This window comes from Rutilus rutilus (assembly GCF_951802725.1).
Source record: "Rutilus rutilus genome assembly, chromosome: 17".
Lineage (NCBI taxonomy): Eukaryota > Metazoa > Chordata > Actinopteri > Cypriniformes > Leuciscidae > Rutilus > Rutilus rutilus.
The window spans coordinates 13,124,743-13,146,573 of NC_140230.1; the positions used below are offsets into that span (position 1 = coordinate 13,124,743).

At 39.4% G+C, this 21,831-nt stretch overlaps 1 protein-coding gene across 2 annotated transcripts; it reads right to left on the reverse strand.

Annotated features, from left to right (window-relative positions):
* Positions 1 to 224: 224 nt before the first annotated feature.
* On the reverse strand, positions 225 to 17,107 carry arhgef5 (Rho guanine nucleotide exchange factor (GEF) 5). 2 transcript variants are annotated; one of them, XM_084385554.1, is made up of 15 exons: positions 16,499 to 17,107; positions 12,995 to 15,742; positions 11,108 to 11,156; positions 10,883 to 10,923; positions 8,970 to 9,328; positions 7,597 to 7,757; positions 7,224 to 7,376; positions 7,015 to 7,144; positions 6,816 to 6,890; positions 6,597 to 6,686; positions 6,358 to 6,506; positions 6,112 to 6,255; positions 4,583 to 4,653; positions 4,394 to 4,498; positions 225 to 1,434 (listed from the first exon to the last, which is right to left on the reverse strand). In XM_084385554.1, exons 2-15 carry the CDS (start codon positions 15,573 to 15,575, stop codon positions 1,298 to 1,300), a joined length of 4,245 nt encoding a protein of 1,414 aa, XP_084241680.1. In that variant the 5' UTR covers positions 15,576 to 15,742; positions 16,499 to 17,107; the 3' UTR covers positions 225 to 1,297. The 2 variants fall into 2 exon arrangements, with proteins under 2 accessions (XP_084241680.1, XP_084241679.1); XM_084385553.1 differs by having other exon boundaries at positions 12,575 to 15,742.
* Positions 17,108 to 21,831: the final 4,724 nt, after the last annotated feature.

A 21,831-nucleotide genomic window follows, 5' to 3' on the forward strand; every position in this document is an offset into this window, starting at 1 on the left:
AAAACCTAATATATTAACTAATGTTAACAAATTGAACCTAATTGTAAAGTGTTTTGTTCGCATTATCTTGTACTTTTAATGTAATTTTACTCTGCAACCTTTGATTACGGGTCAGGGCTCAAGTAGATTTCAGTTTTGCCTCAGGAACCAATCATTTGTGGATACTTCATGTACAGTTCAGTTGATCGTAAAGCCATTTTTCACTGTCATGTTTTTTTTTTCTCCTCTCTCTCTCCATGTAGCCAATAAGCTGTTTATGGTCTGGTCTTTTCTTGTCATACTGAGAGAAACATTTATGAAATGAATTCGTATTGATTCTGCGTATTGTAAATGACACTAAAACATTTGATTTCCTACTGAATCCTGTGCCTCTTTACTCTTTCATTCTGATCGCATATTCCTCGAGGTCTTGCATAATTACAAGTAAAAATCAAAGTGCACTTGATAAGACTAAAAATCTCAACTGCTAAACTATGAAATGTTCTTTCAGGAAACAAATGATCAGTTTATTTTTTTTAAAGCATATTACAAATGTGCCACTGTGTTTGAACAGGGATGGCATTATTCCCTGAAAACATAATACTTTATATCTTTAAAGTTAAAAACCTATATTATGTACATTGTAGGAATTATGTACATTGTTATAACCTTGGGTGTTCCATCCTATTTTAAGTAGCCATGTATAATTCATGATCCTGAATAAAATTATCACAATTTGTTAAAGGAAAAGTTCACAATTTGTTAAAATTTGTCCTTTTAGCGTCTTGTGTCCTGGAGCACAACAAACTCCCCTTTCTCCACGAGTCTGCAGTCAGACAGAATTGATATTCCATGTTGAATCCAGCTGTCCTTGCATCCAGCTGTCCTTGCTCCTCAGTGAGACAACTCACTCATAAAGAGGAAAACGACGGCGGTCTGATTTTCTGTCCAGAGTGACACCCCACTTCCAAATTATAAGACCGTCTTTACATGATGCTTACATAAACACTTTGCATAGATGCTCATTTGGAGCAGGTACTGCATTTGGCGGTGCCATTTGCAAGAAATCCTGAGATATCCAAGGAGCTCTGTTGGCACAATTCAGCATCATCCAAGAGTCTTTCTCAGGGTGTGGAGTACCCTGACATGGGTGCCCCCATCACCCTTATCAGCTCGAGTATATCCACAAAATAAATAGAAACTTCCCACATAAGTCCAAAGTTCTTGAAGGTCTTTTTACACAAGGCTTTAAAGTAAAACTAAAAAAACTGTGGTAGAATAAGTCTGCCTGAGAACCTTGAAGAATGTACATATGGCTTCACAACGCAGCTGTAGCAATTTTCATGGTGTCCAGCAGGTTGCGCTTTCTTGTTTTGTCGCTGACTATTGTCTCCAGGTGAGACTCGGGGGCCCATCCACGCTGCCTGTCTGACAGACGGGTTCCTTCCACCCAGCCTGAAGGAAAGGGAGAGAATTCCATTAAAGGAATTTTTGTCAAAACGTCCACTTGCAATTCAATGCGTCTGCTTGTAACACAACATTAGCATCATGCCTGGCATTTCTAATAGGAACTGGTTTTGGCAGTAGTTCCTAAGAATAAACATACAGTATGAACAGTGGAGTATTAATTCATTTATCAGTATTGTCAAGTCTCCTTTATTTACATAGCGCTTATACAATACAGATTGTTTCAAAGTAGCTTCACTTAGGAAAATAAATAACAATCAGTGATGTAAACAATCTCATAGACGAATTCTGCGGTAAAGCAACTCTACAGAAGACAATATTATTCAACTCAAGTCAGCGTTGATTCATTTCAATTCAATAGCGGCGTAAAATTAATCAATTATGAAATGAGTAAATTCAGCAGTACAGAACACAGTGGTGTCATCCAGCTCAATTCAGTTCACGTTTTGTTCTCAGCTGATAGTGTCAGTACAGTCAAATCGATAATATTGCTGAATAAGTGTATTTAATTGAAGTGTCTTTTAAACCCCAACTAAGCAAGCCAAGGAACCCAAACTCCATCAGGTGACACTGTACAAGACACCTCATCAGATGCAGTATTTATATCATAATCAGTGTGTGGGCGAATATGCCCGTTTACATAAACTGTGGCAATTAGGAATGAAATCTAGTTGTGAAATTATGTTTATCACACCTGATGACCCTCTAGAGCAAATGATAAAACAGACATTCTACAACAGGGGTATTCAGTCTTGCTCCAGCAACGCCACCTTCCAGCAGAGTTTTGCTCCAGGCCTGATTAAACACTCCTCAACTAGCTAATCGAGGGCTGCACCCGAAATCACATACAGTATGTGACAAAAGTGTTCGAATTCACAGCACTCATAAAAGAGTAGGCAAAAGTTACCCGGATAACGTCCACACAAATGGCTCTTCCCTCAAATAGTGCCTTATTTAAGAGTAGTGATGGGGACGAGACCGCCTATGCCGAGTCCGAGTCAAGACCGAGTCTTTGAAGGGTCGAGACCGAGTCCGTTGGTTTTCAAATACAGTCGAGTCCGAGTCAAGACCGAGTCTTTGAGAAAGCAAGTCCGAGTCGAGACCGAGTCTTTAGGAGTCGAGACCAAGACCATAAAAACATGTCAGTTTTCATATTCATGATTTAATATCACCCCAGTTAATAATCAACAGTTAGGCCTACAGACTAAGCTAGACTGGGAATTGTTTAGAGGAGCAGTCTTAACGTCTTAATATGGACTATGCTTTTACTATCATTAAAAAAATCCCTACCACATGCATCATCTTCTGCCTATTTTTCTAAACTGCTTCAACAGTGCTGCTCTGTCATCAACATGTTAAGCCCACCCTGACTTTTTTAATCATAGTTAGGACATGCAGAGCAAACTAACATTTTCTAGTGGTATGTATTCTAGTGGACTAGTGATGGGGACGAGACCGCCTATGCCGAGTCCGAGTCAAGATCGAGTCTTTGAAGGGTCGAGACCGAGATTTTGAAGGAACAAGTCCGAGACGAGTCCGAGAAAGCAGAAATCGGTCTCGAGACCGGTCTCGAGTACTACATCACTATTTAAGAGTATAGGGGGTGATTTCGAACACAGCCCAGGATTGAAACCCACTGCCTTAATCAAACATGCCAGATTCAATTCATCATCACGTTAGAGCAGGGTTGGCCAGCTCTGGTCCTGGAGGGCCACTGTCCTGCAGAATTTAGGTGTTCGACTTGAATCTGCGCTGCACAGACCAATCGGTGTATGACATCAAAGTACAGCGTGAGCGATTAGAGAGCAGACGGCTTTCTAATCGCTCTTGATCAAACACACCTGAAACCTAACTCTTTAGGATTGTTTGAAAATTACAGGCAGGTTTGTTTGATTAGGGATGGACCTAAGCTCTGCACAGTGGCAATCCAGGACTGAAGTTGCCCATTCCTCCATTAGGAGAGATTTGATATGTCAGATAAGGGAGACATCCTAGGTGCACTGTTGGGAGTAGGCTCCAGGAACAGGGTTGTAAAACACTGATCTAGATGGCTTGAAGCAACAAGCTGTGCAATGATCTGCTGAGGACAAGACCATTCAATTCAACCTGTGGAGCAGGGAAACAGAGACAATGCTCGACAGACTGTTTTAGCTGACCAGGCGAGATAAGAGCCAGCGAACCTTCGCAAATGTTGTTCAGACTTGTAGAATCATCGCAAATAGGCTTAAGGCATTTTCCAGACTATGTTCTGGAGGTCTTTAGTAGTAGTTCTTAGTATAACTGAGCCAAAAGATGTTGCTCTAAATTTGTGGACTGTCACTTACCCCATACATTAGTATAGATGATGATTATGATCTACAGTACATGAACTGACTTGAAAAAGCTTAGGAAGTTGTAGGAGGTTCTTGGATCATAGACCACTACAAAGAATTGTCCCATATCATGTTCATGGTATCTACACTGCAGAATTCTGAAACAACATCAGCTTATATACTAGTTCCCCAAATTCTCTTCTGCATCAACAGTAGAGATTAGTCTCATAATGTTGGTTATATACTTCCAGTGGAAGTTCCAAGACTAGACAATAACTGTATGTACTATACAAAAAGGCCAATGCAGGCTCTGCAGGCAATCAGCATGACATATTCTGGAGATGAACGAAAATCTTACAGGTTTGGAACGACATGAGGGTGAGTAAATAATGACAGAATTTTCATTTTTGGGTGAACTAACCTTTTAACTTTAGGTTGCTCCAGAAGAACTGGCCTTGTAACTGTACAGTAATCTAAATGATGTAATGTTCAATAGTAATGTTTTGCATGTGGTAGTGTACTGTTGTAGAAACCAAACTGAGCTGGCCTCAGATGTAGCGATAGAAAAATAATTTCTATTCATGATGCTTTAGAAAGACTTATCTTTCCTTTATGTGTTTAGCGTTATAACTCACCATCACTACTCTGCTGGTGAATTAACAGAACGTCAGCTTTCTCTAAACTGAGTTCATCTGGCTGCTGGGCGATAAAGGCTCTGATGCACTGCATTTGTGAAAAGTCTGCAAATGGGAAAAGAGAGAAATTCATATTGTTAGCGTTTGAATATTTATTTTGAAATTGCAAGAGAAGGAAGTGGAACATACCCTGAACTGCACTGAAGTCAATCTCAGGATAAGGACGTGAGAGTGCTGATATCCAGCGCAATTTATCAGCTCTGAGAGAAGATGGGTACAGATTAGTTATGCATCATTCTGCTCAACCAGATAGCAAAACAATAGACTGCCTGACTGAACTTCATATATGCTATGCAATAAAGTTTTCAAAGTGACACATTTTACAAATGCCGAAACCCTACAGCAGGGATGTCCAATTCTGCTCTTGGATGGCCACTTTCCTGAAGAGTTTAGCTCCAACACATTTGCATGAAAGTTTCTAGTGATAAGAGCTAAGTTTGAGTTTGTTTAATATATCGTTTGATGACGACAATGATGTACAAAAACGGAAAGGTTTTGTGTTTTTCGCATACAGACAATGTTGTCAAAATGATCCCCATTCACATGGATCCGCGAAAACGAGCGCACAGCCATCTTTAGAATTTTATCTTTGAACTTCCGGTTTTGCGGTAGCTCTGTGTATTTATATGGCATCGCTGTCGGAGAGTAATTAGCTGGTGAAGTGGATTTACTTATTGAAGAGTTATCGAAAGTTATCATGAGCTTTGTAATGTTTGAAGCAGATGTCATAATAAATGTCAATAGACCGGGAAGATTTTAAAACGAGCGTATCATTCATAAATCTGTAAGATCTTACCTTCATGCTGTGGAAATACAAAGCGGAAGACAGAACACAACGAGCGCAGCACTGAAAAGGGGCGGAGCTACATAAGGTCTATAGACTAAACATGTTATGCACATGACGTCACCATTTTCACAACTCCATTACAGATTAGCGCAAAACTTTTCGAATTCAAAACAAAACGAATTCAGAATGACGGCGTTTTCATTAACCGATGTTATGCGACTTTTTCCTCTCTCGATAAGTCATTCCAAAAATCATGGCAACGGATGTTGGTAGTAAACATTAAAAAACGGTTTCAATTTCAGTTGTTCAAAATATTCCTTTTTTCGAATTGCCTGAAAAAAAAAAAAACATGCGAACGTAAAAAAATTTAAATAAATGGACAGTCATTTTTAGTGGTGTCTGAAACCATAGTGGACGTTATTGAGTGCACTCCTTCAATCCCACATTGCACTGCAATAACGCGTGTACAACTGATGTACACTCAACAACAGCTGTCCGAATTCGCTCACACGTTTTCATTCACTCCTTCAATTGAACTGTATTAGTTAACTAACGTAGGGAATAGTGAATGAGGGTTTAGGGGGCGATTTGCGGACCAGACAAAGTTGTCTGCGATTCTTCCTATTGTAAAGTCATGCAATGTGTAACCCCCTGTCTCTGCAGGGCAACTGAATGCTGCCCCAGATAGTCGTGCAGTGTGAAAAGAACAGTGATCTGACGACTTTGAAAATCGTGCAATGTGAACTCGGCATAAGGCTAGAGCTAAACTCTGCTGGAAGGTTCCCCCAAGGAGCAGGACTGGACACCCCTGCCCTACAGCCTTGTGGACTTCACTGGCACGCGCACACGGCAGCCATTGCATGAGACTTACTGGGTTTCTGTCTTCAAAAGCAGGGCTTTTTGCGACATGTGCAGACGGAACAGGTTTTTCTGTAAGGAATGCAGTTTAAACCTGCAGTTCTCAACCCGCAGCTCTGACACAGGAACATGGTCGATAACTGTAAACCTACCCCCTCTGCAAAAAGGAAGTTAGCAAAGTTATGCAGCATAAATATTTATTTTTTCAAAGAATATGAATGACAGTTGAAAAATGGATGTTAATGAAGGTCAAACATACTCCTTCCACAAAGAGAGCAGGAGATGGTCGTTAAAAAGGTGCATGTAAACACTTCTTTCATCTTCCCTGTCTCTCAGGGAAAAGTCTCTCAGTTCAGTCACAGGTCCCTCTCGTACCAGTCTGCGGGACTGACTGATCAATGGAAGAGTCTAACAGACACAAATAAAATACATTATTATAAATATCATTATTTAGTTGGCATTCAGTACAAATGAAGTTGCTTAATGCGTCATGCTCACCTTACACTCAAAGTCAACTTTGGCATTGAGAGTCACAAGTGACTCAATGTTCTTCATTTGAGAGATACTTTCATTACTTTCCTGGATCATCTGTAAAGCAGCAAAAGAAGCATGGGACAGTGGTAAGAGAGAAAAACTTAGATAACTGATAAGAAATTCCAATGCAGAGATGTGGGTGACATAACCACATTGTTTCAAATGCATAAAGAGTAGTCTCACCTTTTCAAGTAGTTTCATGGCCTTAATGGCCTGTGCTTCATCCTTGGTCTTTGAAGCGGTTCTCTTTACTATATTCTACCGATAAAGAAAAGAGAGCATCGACGATCATGTTGATATACTATTGGCTTATTTGGACAACATTCGAACATAGATGAAGAATGTGAGAGGCAGATTTAAACAGGACCGATGACGACATTACCTGCACTAGCAGTTTGAGGCGAGTGATCCTTTGGAACGGCAGAATGAGGAAAGACCGTAAAGGCAGCCGTTGACAAACCGGGTTACGCTGTAACTTTTCCACAACTCTACGGAATTCATGACTCTCGTCCCTATGAGAGATGGTGGAAAGAATCAAAGAAATCGTATGGACAAGAAGAAAAGAAGAAAAGCACATTTCCACATACTCACATTAATCTTTGATATGTCTTGTCCTGATATGATTGGTTGGTAAGGTATGGCACATAGACGTTTCGGAATTGTGGACAGTGTTTGATAATGATGTCGCAGACGGTAAAGTGCATTATGTCCTTCTCTACGGTTTCTTCCAGGTGAGATAGAAACCTAAATTAAAAGAAGCATATATTAGTGGCATAATTCAGATTTCAGAGCAGACATTTTAGAACTGACTCCAGGGTGTTGTCAGAGTTCAGCTGGAAAAAACGATTGGCTGGAGATGAAGATTTCATGCACATTTAGGGAGTCAAAGTTGTCAAATGGTGTCAGCAGCACACACAGTAGATGTAGAGAACTGAACGTTATTGTTCAGTGACATGATTCTAACCTGTGACTGATGGCTCTAACATCATTTAGCCTGGAGAACAGCCAGTTTTTGTCTTGTGAAGACAGGATAACATTGAGCTGCTTGGACATGACAAAGTTCTCCACTACGATGTCCAAACTGCGGCAGTATGATGCCTCAGAGGTCACGACCTCAAACCTCACCTGAAAAATACAGATTCTTTATGGTTATGTCCTTACTAGTAAAAATGAATATCTCACAATGTTGTTTTATATCTTATTGACAAACCTTTTTTTCACAATTGCCTTTTTATTTTTACTATGAGGGCAGAAACAGAATTCCATATTGTCCAGAGAGTGCATACAGTGGACACTTAAGTCAAGCTTAAATATGTATGAATTCCATGGCATTTGATAACAAAATATCATAGTGGATTCTTTTCTGTAAACAAGTGACTTCACTTCAGTTCCCCCCAAGATGAGTGTTTTGTTGAAAAGCATGCCTGTGCTTTTTGTCTTTAAAATATATGGCACTTGGTTTGAAACGTTATTATCTAGCATTATGGCATTCATATATTTTTAAGTTTATGACTTAGGGCACTTTTACACACCAACGATGTACTAAAAGCGGGAAAGTTTATCCTTTGTGTTTTTCGCGAATAGATGACAATGTTGTCAAAATGATCACATGGATCCGCGAATACGATTAATTCGCTCTATTCTGCTGCCAGGCCAGTAGTTGGCGATGTCGATTTAAGCAATAAGCCCCGCGAAGCGTCGTGCCTACCAACGCCCCTTAGCTGTTCTGAATCCACTGTAAAACACGGCTTCGAGTGGCTTATTGCTTTTATAAAACGGTTACTCCATAAAAATATTAATTTTAATACTAATTTTATTCATAAAATAAACACCAGCAACAAAACATATAACGTTATAACCACTGATCTATATAGAATGTCATATAGATCAGTGGTTATAACACATTTATTCCTCCGCCAAGCAATGTAGTTCCAAAGAGGTTGCTAAGCAACACATGCAGCAACAAAGAATCACAAACGGCAGTTGCGCAGTAATACTATGTAATGCGGTCACAGGTGTATGTTTGTTGAGTAATTTACAACGGCTTCGAATGCGGCTCAACCAATCAGAATCAAGGACCGGAACTATCCGTTTAATAATTGTAAAGAATTTTTATAATTGTAATCGTTTTCCAAAACTTGCACTTTGAAACCAGTTTTCAAAAGTTTGTTTTCAGGCCCCCAAAACGTTGTTATCATGTAAATAATAAAGCGCATAAAAAGTGTCCCGTTTTTAGTTGAAACCGGTGTTGTGTAAATGCCCCTTAGTGTGTCAAAATACTTTTTATGGCAACTGAGTTTTATGCAATGTTAGGTGATACTGAATCAATAATTCTACCTCCTGCAGACGTCTTGTATCTTCATTGAGTTCCCCAAAATCTGGGCTGCTCCTCACTCCCGGGAGCTCCTGCCACAGTGTGGGTGAGGATGCAGAGATGGACAGGTGAGGGGAAGGGGGTCTGTTTATGGATTGCTGAGGCACATTAAGACTTTTATAGGAGTTGGTTTGAGTGTGGGGGTGGAGGATGACTGGAGGGAGAGGTGGGAGAGGTCTGTGTGATAGCTTAGGGGAATGATTTGGAGAAGAAGATGAACGGATATTGAGATTATCTCCACTTATTGATATAGAATCGGTATGAGACAGCAGGATCTCTCGGTTCTGGACCACCTCACTGTATTCCTGATACAACTGAGAGTCTGCAAAAGAAAGAGACAGAGATATCATCATCTATATGGTTCTAGAGCAGTGGTTCTTACCTAGAAAATCTTACCAGATTTTATATTGTGTGGTGTTTTTAATATGCTTTAAGACAAACCATGTGCAAATTCATATGTCAGCACCATTGCTGAGTATTTTCTCCTTAAAACTGCAGAGAGCCAAAGGCTCTTTGAAATCGCTGGTGTCTCTGACGTCACAAACTATCTTGTAACCAATCACGTCAAAGTGTGATCGTCAACGAGTGGATCTCTGAGCTGGTGCGAGTGAGTGGAGGCGGAGCTAATTTGCATTAATAGAACTGCATATACTAAATTAGGCAAGGGTGTAGAGTTACATTCAAGCTATTTTAAGGCATTTTTTAATTTTTTATATGTCATTTTGGTGAGTTTTAAGGGATACAATTATTGATTGCAGGGGGACCTTCATTTTAAGGCAATGGTTTTTCCTCACTTTTTTAAGTTAAGTCAACTGATCACTTTTTACAGTCAGGTACTAAAATGTTTTATCACACAAAATAAACAAATGTCCTTAAAATCAAGCAATGTCACAAAATACATTGTGGTTGGCACAAACCAGCCATGCTTATTTTCATTGCAAGTGGGTAATATATTTTACCTTGGGTTGTTTTGTTCATGGTTTTTGAGGATGAGGGCATGTCATGCAACTTGCCTATGCTGACATTAGGCATTGCTTTTACCAAAAAACAGCTGAATTTGCACCAAAATTATGGGAAGTGTTTTCTCCTGCCTTTAAAACGTGACTAAGTCTATTTAATTTGTTTTATTTAACTATGCATAACTTCATGTTTAGTTGCATTTTGTATTATTTGGATTTAGCATTGTTTTTTTCCTGCTTTCCACAACCCTCCCCAGAACAGACTGAGGTTACAAAAAAACAAAACAATGGCAAATAATACAATTATAATCATACAATCATGTCTAGTTAGATACAGCAAAAGGCAGGAAAAAAAGCTAAACCAGTTTATCCACCAGTTGAGAAACACTAGTTTAGAGAAAATCACAAGAGGTCAGAGTACAGTAGTTTGCGAACAAGTACAGCAGGTCAGTAAATTAAAATAGCTAAAAAAGACGTACAAGCGCAAACATCCATGAAAACATTATTATTTTTTGGTAATACTAAGTTAGTATTTGCAGCTGTTTATCTGCAGTTCCAAGTGATGTGCAAGCACAAACCTGTTCTTTGCCTTGAGGCCTAGCAAAGTAGCATAGTTAGGAATGACAAAACTTTCACTGCTCTGAACATCTTAACTGTAACCCATAAAGAACCATGTATTTAATAGATTTTGCACATTAAAGCCAGTTACAATCATATTATGTACACAACAGTACAGAGGGGCACATAAAATGGTTCTTGTCATGTCAACAAAAAAAGGATTTGTATGTGTCTTTGTAATGTTTTAATGAACTTTAAAATACTAATCATCTGTTATAACCATGTACATACATTGTCATGTACATGTAAAGATCAGCCATGTGTTGCATAACAAGAAAAGAAAAAAAACAGACACTTACTATAGAATTTAGAATTCCTCTTTTTTGTCCTCCCAAGTTTCCTGAAAGTAAGACAGAAAGAGAGAGCAAATGATAACTGAGATATTATGGACATTTGTAAGACTTTCCACAAACAGAATACTGCCAGAGGTGATGGACTGCATTAAGACCCTATATGTGGTTGGTAACCCCTATTTTGGAATATGGGACATACAGTATACATGCTGTAAAGTCTGGTTCTCCTACCTTAGATCCATTTCACTCCAGGTGGAACTTAATTCATCCTCCTCACCATCTATACAACCAAAACACAGGAATCAGCACATAACACAATGCTTTTATTTGGCATCATACTTCTTAATCTCCCCTTAACCAAGACAGAATTAGAATTTAAGCAGCCGAAAACAAGTAAAATGTCAACTCAAGCAAAACACATGTTGTACATAAGGAAACGCTTCAAAATCTTGCTTTCTAGTGAATAACTGAACATAGACTAGACTGTAAGACCTCTGGCGCAATTCAACAGCTCTAATGGAAATGTGGCAATAAACTAATAATAACCCTAACGCAATCAAAAAAAAATTCTGAAGAAAAAAAAACAGGAAAAGGTACTGTGGGGGGACTTGTTAGTTAGAGTGGTTTAGTTTGTGAAACAACGGAAATTTGGCAGTTCATAATTCTGTCTCTTCCAAGAAATGCTGCTGTTTAAGGAGTCTTGAGTGGTCATGACTCCAACCCCCGCAAGAATCCCCAGGAGCTTCTAGGCTATTAAAATGAGACCACACAAATAAAAAGTACACGAATTTCTTTAAAATAGTCCTAAAAGTTTACCCTTTCTCAGGACTAGTTTCCAATCAGTTGTATGTTTCTGTTGTCATTAAAATCTGTCTTTAATTTTGTCAGGCACAGTCAATATGAATGAAAACTGTGAAGCAACACGATAGAAATGACCATAGCCTGGGACATTTTGTGCTCTCTTTCTTTAAAGTGTCTATGAGCACAACCAATCCATTTGAAAATCTGGTAACAAATCATTTCAGATTTCATAGAAAAACTGGATGTTCAACAAGAAAAAATGTAGGGGCCATATTTTTATCCATGCGCTGTAACATTGGTCACACTTTAGATTCATGTCTAATTCTCAATATTAACTAACTATTAACTATGATTTTTGCCTCAATAAACTCCTAATTACTGCTTATTAATAGTTAGTAAGGTAGTAGTTACATTTAGGTACTGGGATTAAGGGATGTAGAATATGGTCATGCAGAATAAGGCATTTATAAGTGCTTTATAAGTACTAATATACAGCCAATATCCTGGTAATATGCATGCTAATAAGCAACTAGTTAATAGTGACAATTGGACCCTAAACTAAAGTGTTACCAAAACATTTAAAACAGCTCTGCATGCCCTGGATATGATTTTTGGACATTTTTAAATCTATTCCATGGCTGGAAAACAGTCTCAACATACCTGTCAGTGAAATGTTAGGGATTCTCAATTGCATGACAGGAAAATAAACCTGACCCGCCCATATTGACACTTATTTATGGGAAGATGACTCATGGAATTCTGTGTTGCACTCTTGCATAAGCACAGTTAAACTCTCTACTTGACATTACAGCACTGGTATATTAACTTTGATAGAATAGGTTCAGCAACTGGGTCATTGAATGTCCAATTTAGCCTTCTTATGTTTTCTCCTCTCACCTGATATGTTGAATATTCTCGTCCTGCGGTCCCTTCCAACTCCTTCTCCCTCTTCCTCCTCTTCTTCCTGATTCTCTTCATCTTCTTTGGTTTTCTCCGCTGCCTTTCGGAACTCTCGCCTTTTTATGCGCGACTCATTCCCCAAATCTTGAAAACTACTAGAGCTCAGAACGTCTTTCTTTATAAAATCTTTCTTCTTAGAAACTTGTTCTTCTACCTTCCTGTCTGCCTCTCCTTCTAAGGAAACCATGTGCTGGATAGAACTAGGATCAAGCCGGTCATGTTCCTCACTCAACTCTCTCTCCGTCCCTCCCTGTCTTTCTCCTCCCTCTGTTAGTTCTTCCTCTTCCCTTGATTTGTCAATTTCTCTCTCACCCACTATTTGTGTGTTGGTTTGCATGTCTATGTGTTTAACACTACCTCTTGTATTTTCTGTGTCCACCGCATTCAGACCCAGGATCTCTTTCACCACGTTCTTGGCCCATCTAAGATGAGGAGCCGTAGAGCATCGCTTTCGTTCCTCGGTTGTGCCCCATGTGTCATCTGAATCTAAATGCTTCACGGTTTCTCCAGTAGCTTCTTTTTCTCCTCCTTGTAATGTGTCTTCAATATGAATTTCTGGAGCCCCATGACCATTATCCTTGCATGGCCCTAAAGTTTCAGAAGGCTGTGTTGGGAAGAGTTGGGTGTCTTGTTCTGATGCCTCACTGGAAATAATCGTTTGGCCTTCCAGTGATGTTACACCCTCTTTTGCCAGGTCATTAATTTCTGTTCCCTCCCCTTTGTCTTCCTTAGGGGAAAGAGTGAGGTCATCCATCGCTCTTTCAATGTCTTGTTCACTGTGTTCAACCTTTTCAAATGCATTTGCAGTGCTCATTTCACCTTGGTTGTCCACATCATGACTTGAATGCTGATTGGCTGCTTCCTCAACAGTAGTATCTACATATGCATTCTGTTTGGTTTGGGACTTGGGAAGGGTTTGACCAATCACACAAAAAACTTTTAGGGGTCCTTTTGGAGCCCTAGGATCTGCTCTCTCATGCGATGTTTGGTTTTCCAGTTCTTCATCTTTTCTGATCTCTCTGCCCTCAGCAGTTTCATCTTCAGCAACTCCACCATCCCAGAATTCTTTGCAGTCTTCAAAATTCTCTTCCTCAGCATCATCCCCTCCACTGGAGACTGTCACAAATCCATCTTCTGCTGACACCATTCTGCCTTTCTCTGGTTCCGATTCTTCCTCACTTCCTTCCTCATTACCCAAGTACTCGTGTCTATTGTTTTTTTCCTGTTCCTCTCTGCCTTCCTCTTCCATGTTATCGGTCACATTCTCTGTTTCCATCTGCAACTCTGTTTCCAGGGCTTCACTTTCACGAACCACGTTCCCTTCCATGCTTTTCTCCTCCCTTTCTACATCCACATCCCTCATAAACTCCCCAGCCCTTTCAAGTTCTCTATACTTGTCCTCAAGGCTCTTTTTCTTGTTTTCTTTCTTTCTCTCAAGTTCTTCTTCTTTACCAGTTGTCTTGCTTTCTTTGTATCTTTGATTGTACTTCTCTCTAGCTCTCTCTCTCTCTGTGTACTCCTTTTCTAAATGGGATTCTTTTCTCTCACTTCGAGGTTCCAGCCACATTTTCCGTATCCTGGTCTTAGCTTGCTTTGTAACTGCTTCCTCAGCAGCAAAGCGTTCACCCTTCTCTTCTTCCCTCAGTGCACTCTTTACTTCCTGCTCTTCCTCTGTTCTTCCCATCAGTTTCTCTTTATAAATCTCAGTGTTTTCTCGTTCTCTGTCATTAGGGTTCTCTCGCATTTCCCTCCCTTGTTCATTCTCGACAACACTTCCTGAAATCAGCTCTTCACTACTTTGTCTGCTCTTCTCTATTTTACTTCTCTCTTTCTCTACGTTCTCTCTCCTCCCCCTCTCCCTCTCTTCAATCTCTCTTTCAGAATACCTATCCCTCTCTCTTATCCTTTCTCCATCTCTATACCTTACTCTTTCAGTTGTGTATGAGTATGCATCTCTGTGCATTCTTTTCTCTTTGGAGTCTCTAATTTTATCTCTTAGTTTATCCGTCTCTCTGAGTCGCTCCAAATTTTCCCCTTTTGGATCACGATAACCTGTTTCCCGGTAATCTCTTTCTCTTGGCATCACCATGTCTTGCCTTCTGTCTGCTTCTCTATCTCTACGTCTGTCTCTCTCTCTAATTCTGTGTACCCTTCGATCTGCATCGCTGTCTCCTTCACTCTTGCAGAGTTTGGGTCCATGTTTAACATCCTCTTCTCTCTTCCTTTCCTTAACCCTGTCTCCATCACTGTCTCCTTCGCTTTTTGTATCTCTTTTCTTAGATCTATCTCCATCTCTCTGTCTCTCAGTCCTCATTTCCCTATCTGAAAAGCTCTCTATCTCTCGTTCCATGAGTCGAGGATAATACCTGTCTTCTCTGTCTCTAAGTTTGTCTCTTCTAAGTTTGTCTCTCTCTCTGTCTGTCTCTCTTTCCCTCATGCCTGAAAGGTCAACAACACCTGGGTAACTTTCTCTCCTTCTTTCTTTCCTTCCAGAGTCAAACTCCTTTTCTCGTTCCCTTCGTCTCTCTGGCTCCTCCTTCACAGGCCTTCTCGTTTCATTTCTCTTCAACTCCTCCCTGTATCTTGTGTTTTCTCTTTCACTCTGTGTGTCCATTTCTCTGTATCTCCTTCTTTCCATCTCGCTTTCATTTTCATACAAAATGTTTTTCTGTCTTACCAAGTGATGCTCCCTTTTATAATCTGAAAGTGGCATCCTTCCATCTCTATCTTTGCTTGGTTTTGTCATTCTTGGAAAAGTGTCCCCTTTTCTCCTCTCATTGTCTCGGTCTCCATATTCAGCATGTTCTGACACTGATGACTGTCCATTTGCATGTCGATCTCCATCTCTTCTTCTGGTTGCAGGAAATTTCTCCCTACCCTTAGTCCAATCATATGAGGCTGGCTCCATTTCTCTTTCTTTGTCTCTTGGTCTGTCCATGTTTTGATGTTTCCAAGTCTCTTCACATAGGTCTCCTTTGCTGATTAGCTGGTCACGATTTGCGTTGATTGACACAACCTGTCTAGTGCACCTTAAGGAGACTCTATTTGCACAGTGTCTTGAATGGCCCAATTAGTTTGACAGGTTTCCATGTCAAAATAGAGAACCTATAAGGGGTGAAATGTTGTGAAAAGTCAAAAATAAACCAACCAAAATTCATATTCCAAGAGGATCACAGTCAAACATATTCTGGGAAATCTTTAAAACTTTAGAGTATCTTGTTGCAACATGTCAGATATACATCTTGGCAGCTTACACAGTCACGATTAACGTGGCCTGGCATTTTATTGCACCATACACTACCAGATAAGTTACAACACAACAGAAATATACAGTTCTTGTCAAATAAGTCACTTCAAATCAGTGTTATGATGCATAATAGATATTGGCAATTATACTAAACTTATACACTCCTATAAACTAATTTAACTAATAAGAACGGTCACACTATGAAATATTAATGCAGTTGATATGCAAAACAGCCTGATTGTCAGTTCAGCAAAATGAAAACGAATCAGTGCTTACAAAGAATGTAGTTGAACCAACCACTGCCCTATGCTATTCTTGTACCTTGTTCAGAGGCATTTCAAATAATTCATGCATAGGAAGAGCCAAAACACTAGTAAGAGGGGTTGAAGGAACACAGCTTCAACAAAGCTGACTGATGTCAAAATGTAATGAATTATATTAACGCACAAAAGCTTTAACATTCTACAGCATAAACACAGATACATATTCCCAAGCATGACAAGGCAATATTTGCCTGTGATGTGGACATGTTTGTTTACAAGAACTGTTTGTTTTACTAAAGTTAGAAAAAAAGTATAGAAGAAAAAGTTTTGGGAATAATGCAGAGGACTCACCTGAGAAGTGTCTTGGGGGACGCTTTTCTGTCTCTCCCCCTCTTTTTCTTCGCTTTCCAGACAAAGTGAAGCTAGCAGGAATTGCACAACTCATAGACATTCCACATATCAGTGTTTGCCCACTGAGAGAACCAAAGTCAAGTGAGATAAATTATCTACTGAAAACACTGATATAATTATCCGGCCTGTCTCTGTCCTACTTAATCTGTTCATGTAATCAAAAATAGTTTTAAGCGCAGTAAAGTTTCTCACCGTGTTCCTCTCTTTTTTTCTGTTTCTCTCTCTCTCTCTCTCGTCCCCTCCTCCCGCCCTTCTCAAATTCCCAAACAAGTTTGAACAGATTGACACTTATCTTCCTCCCTCCTCCTGTTTCTGTGTTTCGTACACTTTTCCCCTCCAGCACTGTCTTAAAGAGGCATCCAAAAGTACACGTCTGTTTAAGCTTACACGCAGCTTTTCTTTGCTTCTCATAAACTCAGTAGACTCACAGTGATTGCGTTACAGCTTGTTCCAGTAATTCAGCCCTTCACTCACCTCAACCTCACTAGCACTGCATGCTTCTGCCTCACAGAAACAGGAAGTTCACAGTCTGCTTCTCTGTTCTGTGCTGTGATTGGTGGAGTTGAAGATGCTGGGTGTGTCTTTTTTCTCAGGTAAAGGCATGGGAAAGAGTGAGAGCAAAGGGGGAGGGGCGGACAAGTATGAGTGTGTCCATACACCGTAACGTCATCAGCAGCTTACGTAACACACAAAAAAAAGTTCTCAGAAAAAGCTGTAAAAGACAGCAGGAAGCACATATGACACATTAGGAAGTATAAACTGTAAAAAAAAAAAAAAAAAAATGTTTTTGATGTTTTATAAAACTTTACAAATCTACTTCTTTTTGCTCTTTATGTGCAAAGCCTTTCAAATGATGTTAAATTTGTGTATTTCTGGTATATTTTTGAGTGGTCAGTCAGCAATATTGGATGCAGATTTTTAAAATTGTAAGCATTATCTTTGTAATCCAAAAATGCTCCAGTTTAATTGATTATTTTGTTATAAATAGTCAAGTTTCCTGTCATCATATTGAACCATCTGAATAAGCTCAGCTCCAGAGTGTGCTGTTATCTGAAAGCAAACGTGCAAAACTTGATCTAAACAAAGCTAATACAAATCAATGAAATGTCCTGGACAAAGGTTAAGAGAAATGATCAATCGTCAACAAAGCATGTTCTATTGTAAGGCAAAAAAAGACTAATTTGGGAAGACTGCAATAAACTAATCAGATACTTTCAGTGCAATGGCAAAGACTGAGCATATCCTGACACCCAACAAGGTTAGTTAGTTGGTTAGTTAACTAGTATCACAAAAAGTAATTGCAGGAGAACAGATACAGTATATAAAACCTAGGCTACAATACCAAAACATGTCTCACAAAAACTAGTGCACTTTAATGACTTTGATATTATAAGTATTTAGTTAATCATTTAAGTTTATCCTTTATTCTGCTTGATTTATATCCATTTGTATTCATCTCTAGCATTTTCCAAGAACATGAATGTTGTTTGTGTTCACTATTCACAATATGTTAAGAGATATAGCTTTAGTTATATTGGACGCATTCCAGTGACTGATATTTCTTATAGAATTGATAGTTCAAGGTACCAGATGTGCTTCTCCATAAATAGTGCTGTATATAAAATGCTTGTTGTGCATGCTTTCTTTCTTCTAAAGGTGTCAAAACCACAATGGGTATATATTTTAGTCTATCTATTCTTGTCGTTCATGAGCTGGGTCCGAAAGCTTAAGAAATGCTGCAATCGGAGGATGCATGCATCAAGGCATGTCCAATTCAATGTTAGTTTCACTTCCTGTCTCCTGAGATACCATGTTTTGAAGGCAGCATAGATATATCCTTCGCTACCTTTGATATCCCACAATCCTGTGCTTTCCATTCTGTGACAGTTGTCATCAGTTTGTGAGTAAATGTACATTTTTGACCAACATTTTCCATTACTGATATCATTTCTATAGCGAGAAATTACTATAGTGATTAAATATTTGCTTTTATCTCCAAAGCTAACTCTATTTTGCTGTAGATCATTAAAGCTGCATTCAGTAACTTCGGGATTTATTCGCTGTATACTCGCTTTTTGCTCGCAGGTTTCTCTCTAGAGCTCCCCCCACAGTTTCGGAATAGATATTTGACAACACTGTTGTAAAAACTCGTTGGTGATTCTCAGACACCAGAGGCTAGCAGATCTACGACATCAAAGCAGATGGGACATTCTTTAAAACGTCTTCTTCATTCGGGTTCGGACAGCGTGAGGGAGCGCAATAATGACGGCATTTTAGCAGATTTCTTTTGGCCGTAAAGCAGTTGTTTACATCGCGAGACCTGATATCACACGAGACTTCCTGACGCGGCGGCCAGCGGCCCGCCACCCCAAAGTTGCAAGTGCGTATTTTCCGCTCACGGGCACCAGGGGGGTGCGAAACGACCACCATTCATCCCGAAATAAGTAATATAACCATTCCAATGACTCCGAAGCTGTTCAGTTAAGGTAAAAAAGTTACTTAGTTCACCTTTAAAGGGGTGCTTGATTATGATTTCACTTTTCTTTACTAACTTTAGTTAGTGTGTAATGTTGCTGTTTGAGCATAAACAACATCTGCAAAGTTACAATTCTCAAAATTCAAAGCAAAGGGAGATATTTGCTTTTAAAGAAATTGTTTTTTAAGGACTACAACAAATGACTGATAGGGACTACACACGTTTCCTCCCGGGTTAGTGACATCACTAACCCTAAAATTTGAAGGAACGCGATTTATAGATTATCATGACAGAATATGCTAATCAATGACTAGAAGATTACTACACATAAGGTACATAAATTCACCAACTAACCATTCAGAAATGTTGCCTACACATTGTCACTTCTTCTTGAGTCTCTCCATCTTTGTCTGACACCGGTTTGAACATAAAAGGCAAAACGTTTTTGAAATGTGCAGTGCAAGTGCTTGTCTGTGTGAATCCAAGCTGTTGTAGCTCCGCCCTCTGTGCCCAGCAGCTCATTTGCATTTAAAGGGACACACACAAAAACGAAGCGTTTTTGCTCACCCTCAATTTTAACATGCTATATAAAAATATCTGTGGGGGTATTTTGAGCTAAAACTTCACATACACACTCTGGGGACATCAAATACTTATTTTACACCTTGTAAAAAGGGCATTATTCCTCCCCTTTAAACCGTTACGCTGCCTCAGAAGTCTGTAATCAGTTTTGTGATACCTTTGTGTGCAAACGCTGCCTACAAAGTCATTGCCTGATAAGGCAGCGAGGCACCAAGTCAGCTGCCTGAGATTTCGGACGCAGCCCAGAGGCCTGTTGCATGAAGCTAGTTGAACACACTCGTTGACGAATCCATACAAATCCAACCTGGTTTAGATCAGGTTCAACAGGCTCACAATGCTCTGTTTAAACGTTCTCTGTCAACTCAGGTTTGATCCAGGGTTTGCGATTAACTCCTGAAAGTGCCAATCACGGAACATGGAGGGGGAGAGAGCCAGCACAATTTACTTCTCTGCTGAGATCATTATGAAAGATATCATGAAATTAACTGCATTCACAAGGTAGGAATGAGCCTTGCTGCTGCAGAAAGAGTTTAAGAAGACAGCTGAAAAAAAAAAAAATCTAACTATGTGAATCAAACAAATAGGCCTTACAATTGATATAGTTTCACAAAGAGCTCAAATACATGTAAGCTTAATCTGTTTAAAAGCTTTATTTATAAATGCATGTATGAAATTTATATGAATTTAAAAGCAGAGTTTAATATTAATTGTCATTGAATTTAATAATTATATGAATATATTTTACAAATTACATAATAATAATGAATATAATGTAAAAAATAAAATAAAATAGCAGCAAAAGATGAGCAATTTTGTCTCTAAAATGGCATTATAAACTGCATTAATTTGGAGTGAGAGATACAGGAGGAGTGGCTTTATTGCATCAGAAATATGCCGCTTTACTCACAGATTGATCAAGTTTGTGTTTGCAATCTCTAACCCAGAACAAAACCTGCTTTGGAGCAGGTTAGCTGTGCAACCCAAGTTAAAAATTAATCTACCTTTTTGAGCCCGAAAAACTAGAGTTTGCTCAAACTAATCTCGAACTTGCACTCGAATGCAATGTTAGCCAACTATGGTCGCAAGTTCTGTTGAATTGTGTTGGTAACGACAGATCAGTTGGTTTTGGGAAACACAACCCTGGGTAGCAAACCGGCTTTGTGCAACAACAGGCCTCAGGTCACGCCGTTACACAAACATATAATGCAGGGGTGCCCAATCCTGTTCCTGGAGGCCTACCTTCAGATCCAACCCTGAACAGACACACCTATCTGTAACTATCAAGTGCTCCTTAAGATCTTGGCTGCATCTGAAATCACATACTTCCCTATACTACATAGTAGGCAAAAAAACAGTATGTGACTGTGTCTGAATAAACAGTACTCATAAAAGAGTAGGCAAAAAGTACCCGGATGACCTACTTCTTCCGGCAAGATTCTGAAGTGTGCATACGATGGACGCTTTACTATTCCATGAGGCCACGGGAGAGGATTTATGAATGGCAGTGAAGCGACGTAACTGACGCTGGTAGATCACATGATAATGACAACATGGCAAATGTAGTATGTCCGAATTACATTCATGCTACACACACTCATACTATAGAATGTACTTTTTTAGTGGTCGTTAAGTAGCCTACTTATTCAGAATAAGTAGGCCTACTCAAGAGAGTATGCAATTTCGGACGCAAACCTTAATTAGCTGCTTCATTTGTGTTTGATCAGGGTTGGAGCCCAATTTTGCAGGAAGGTAGATTTCCAGGAACAGGACTGGGCACCCCTAACATAATACTTGACCTATATCTGACATAAACACAGCAGGGAGGAAGTAGTTTCCTATACATATGCCCTTGTTCCCTTAGCTCTCTGCAACAAGGGCCCAACATTTCACTTCACTACTCAAATTTATTCTTCATTTGTTATTCCTTTATTCTTTATAAAAATAAAAATGAGTTTTCATCCTCATCCATCCTCTCATCTTTCATCCAGACACTTCTTCGTCTGACTGGATCATTTGCAGTTTACTTCTACGATAATATCTAAGTCAAACAGGAGAGCTGACTGAGACTTATCAGGGAAAAACACGTCTTGTTTGATGATCAGCTAGATCAACAGCAGCAGCACCATCTTGTAACGAAGGAAGCACTCACACTTGTCTGAACAGCACTGACACTTGTTTGAGCAGCACTCAATATCCCATGTTCACGTGCAGCAGC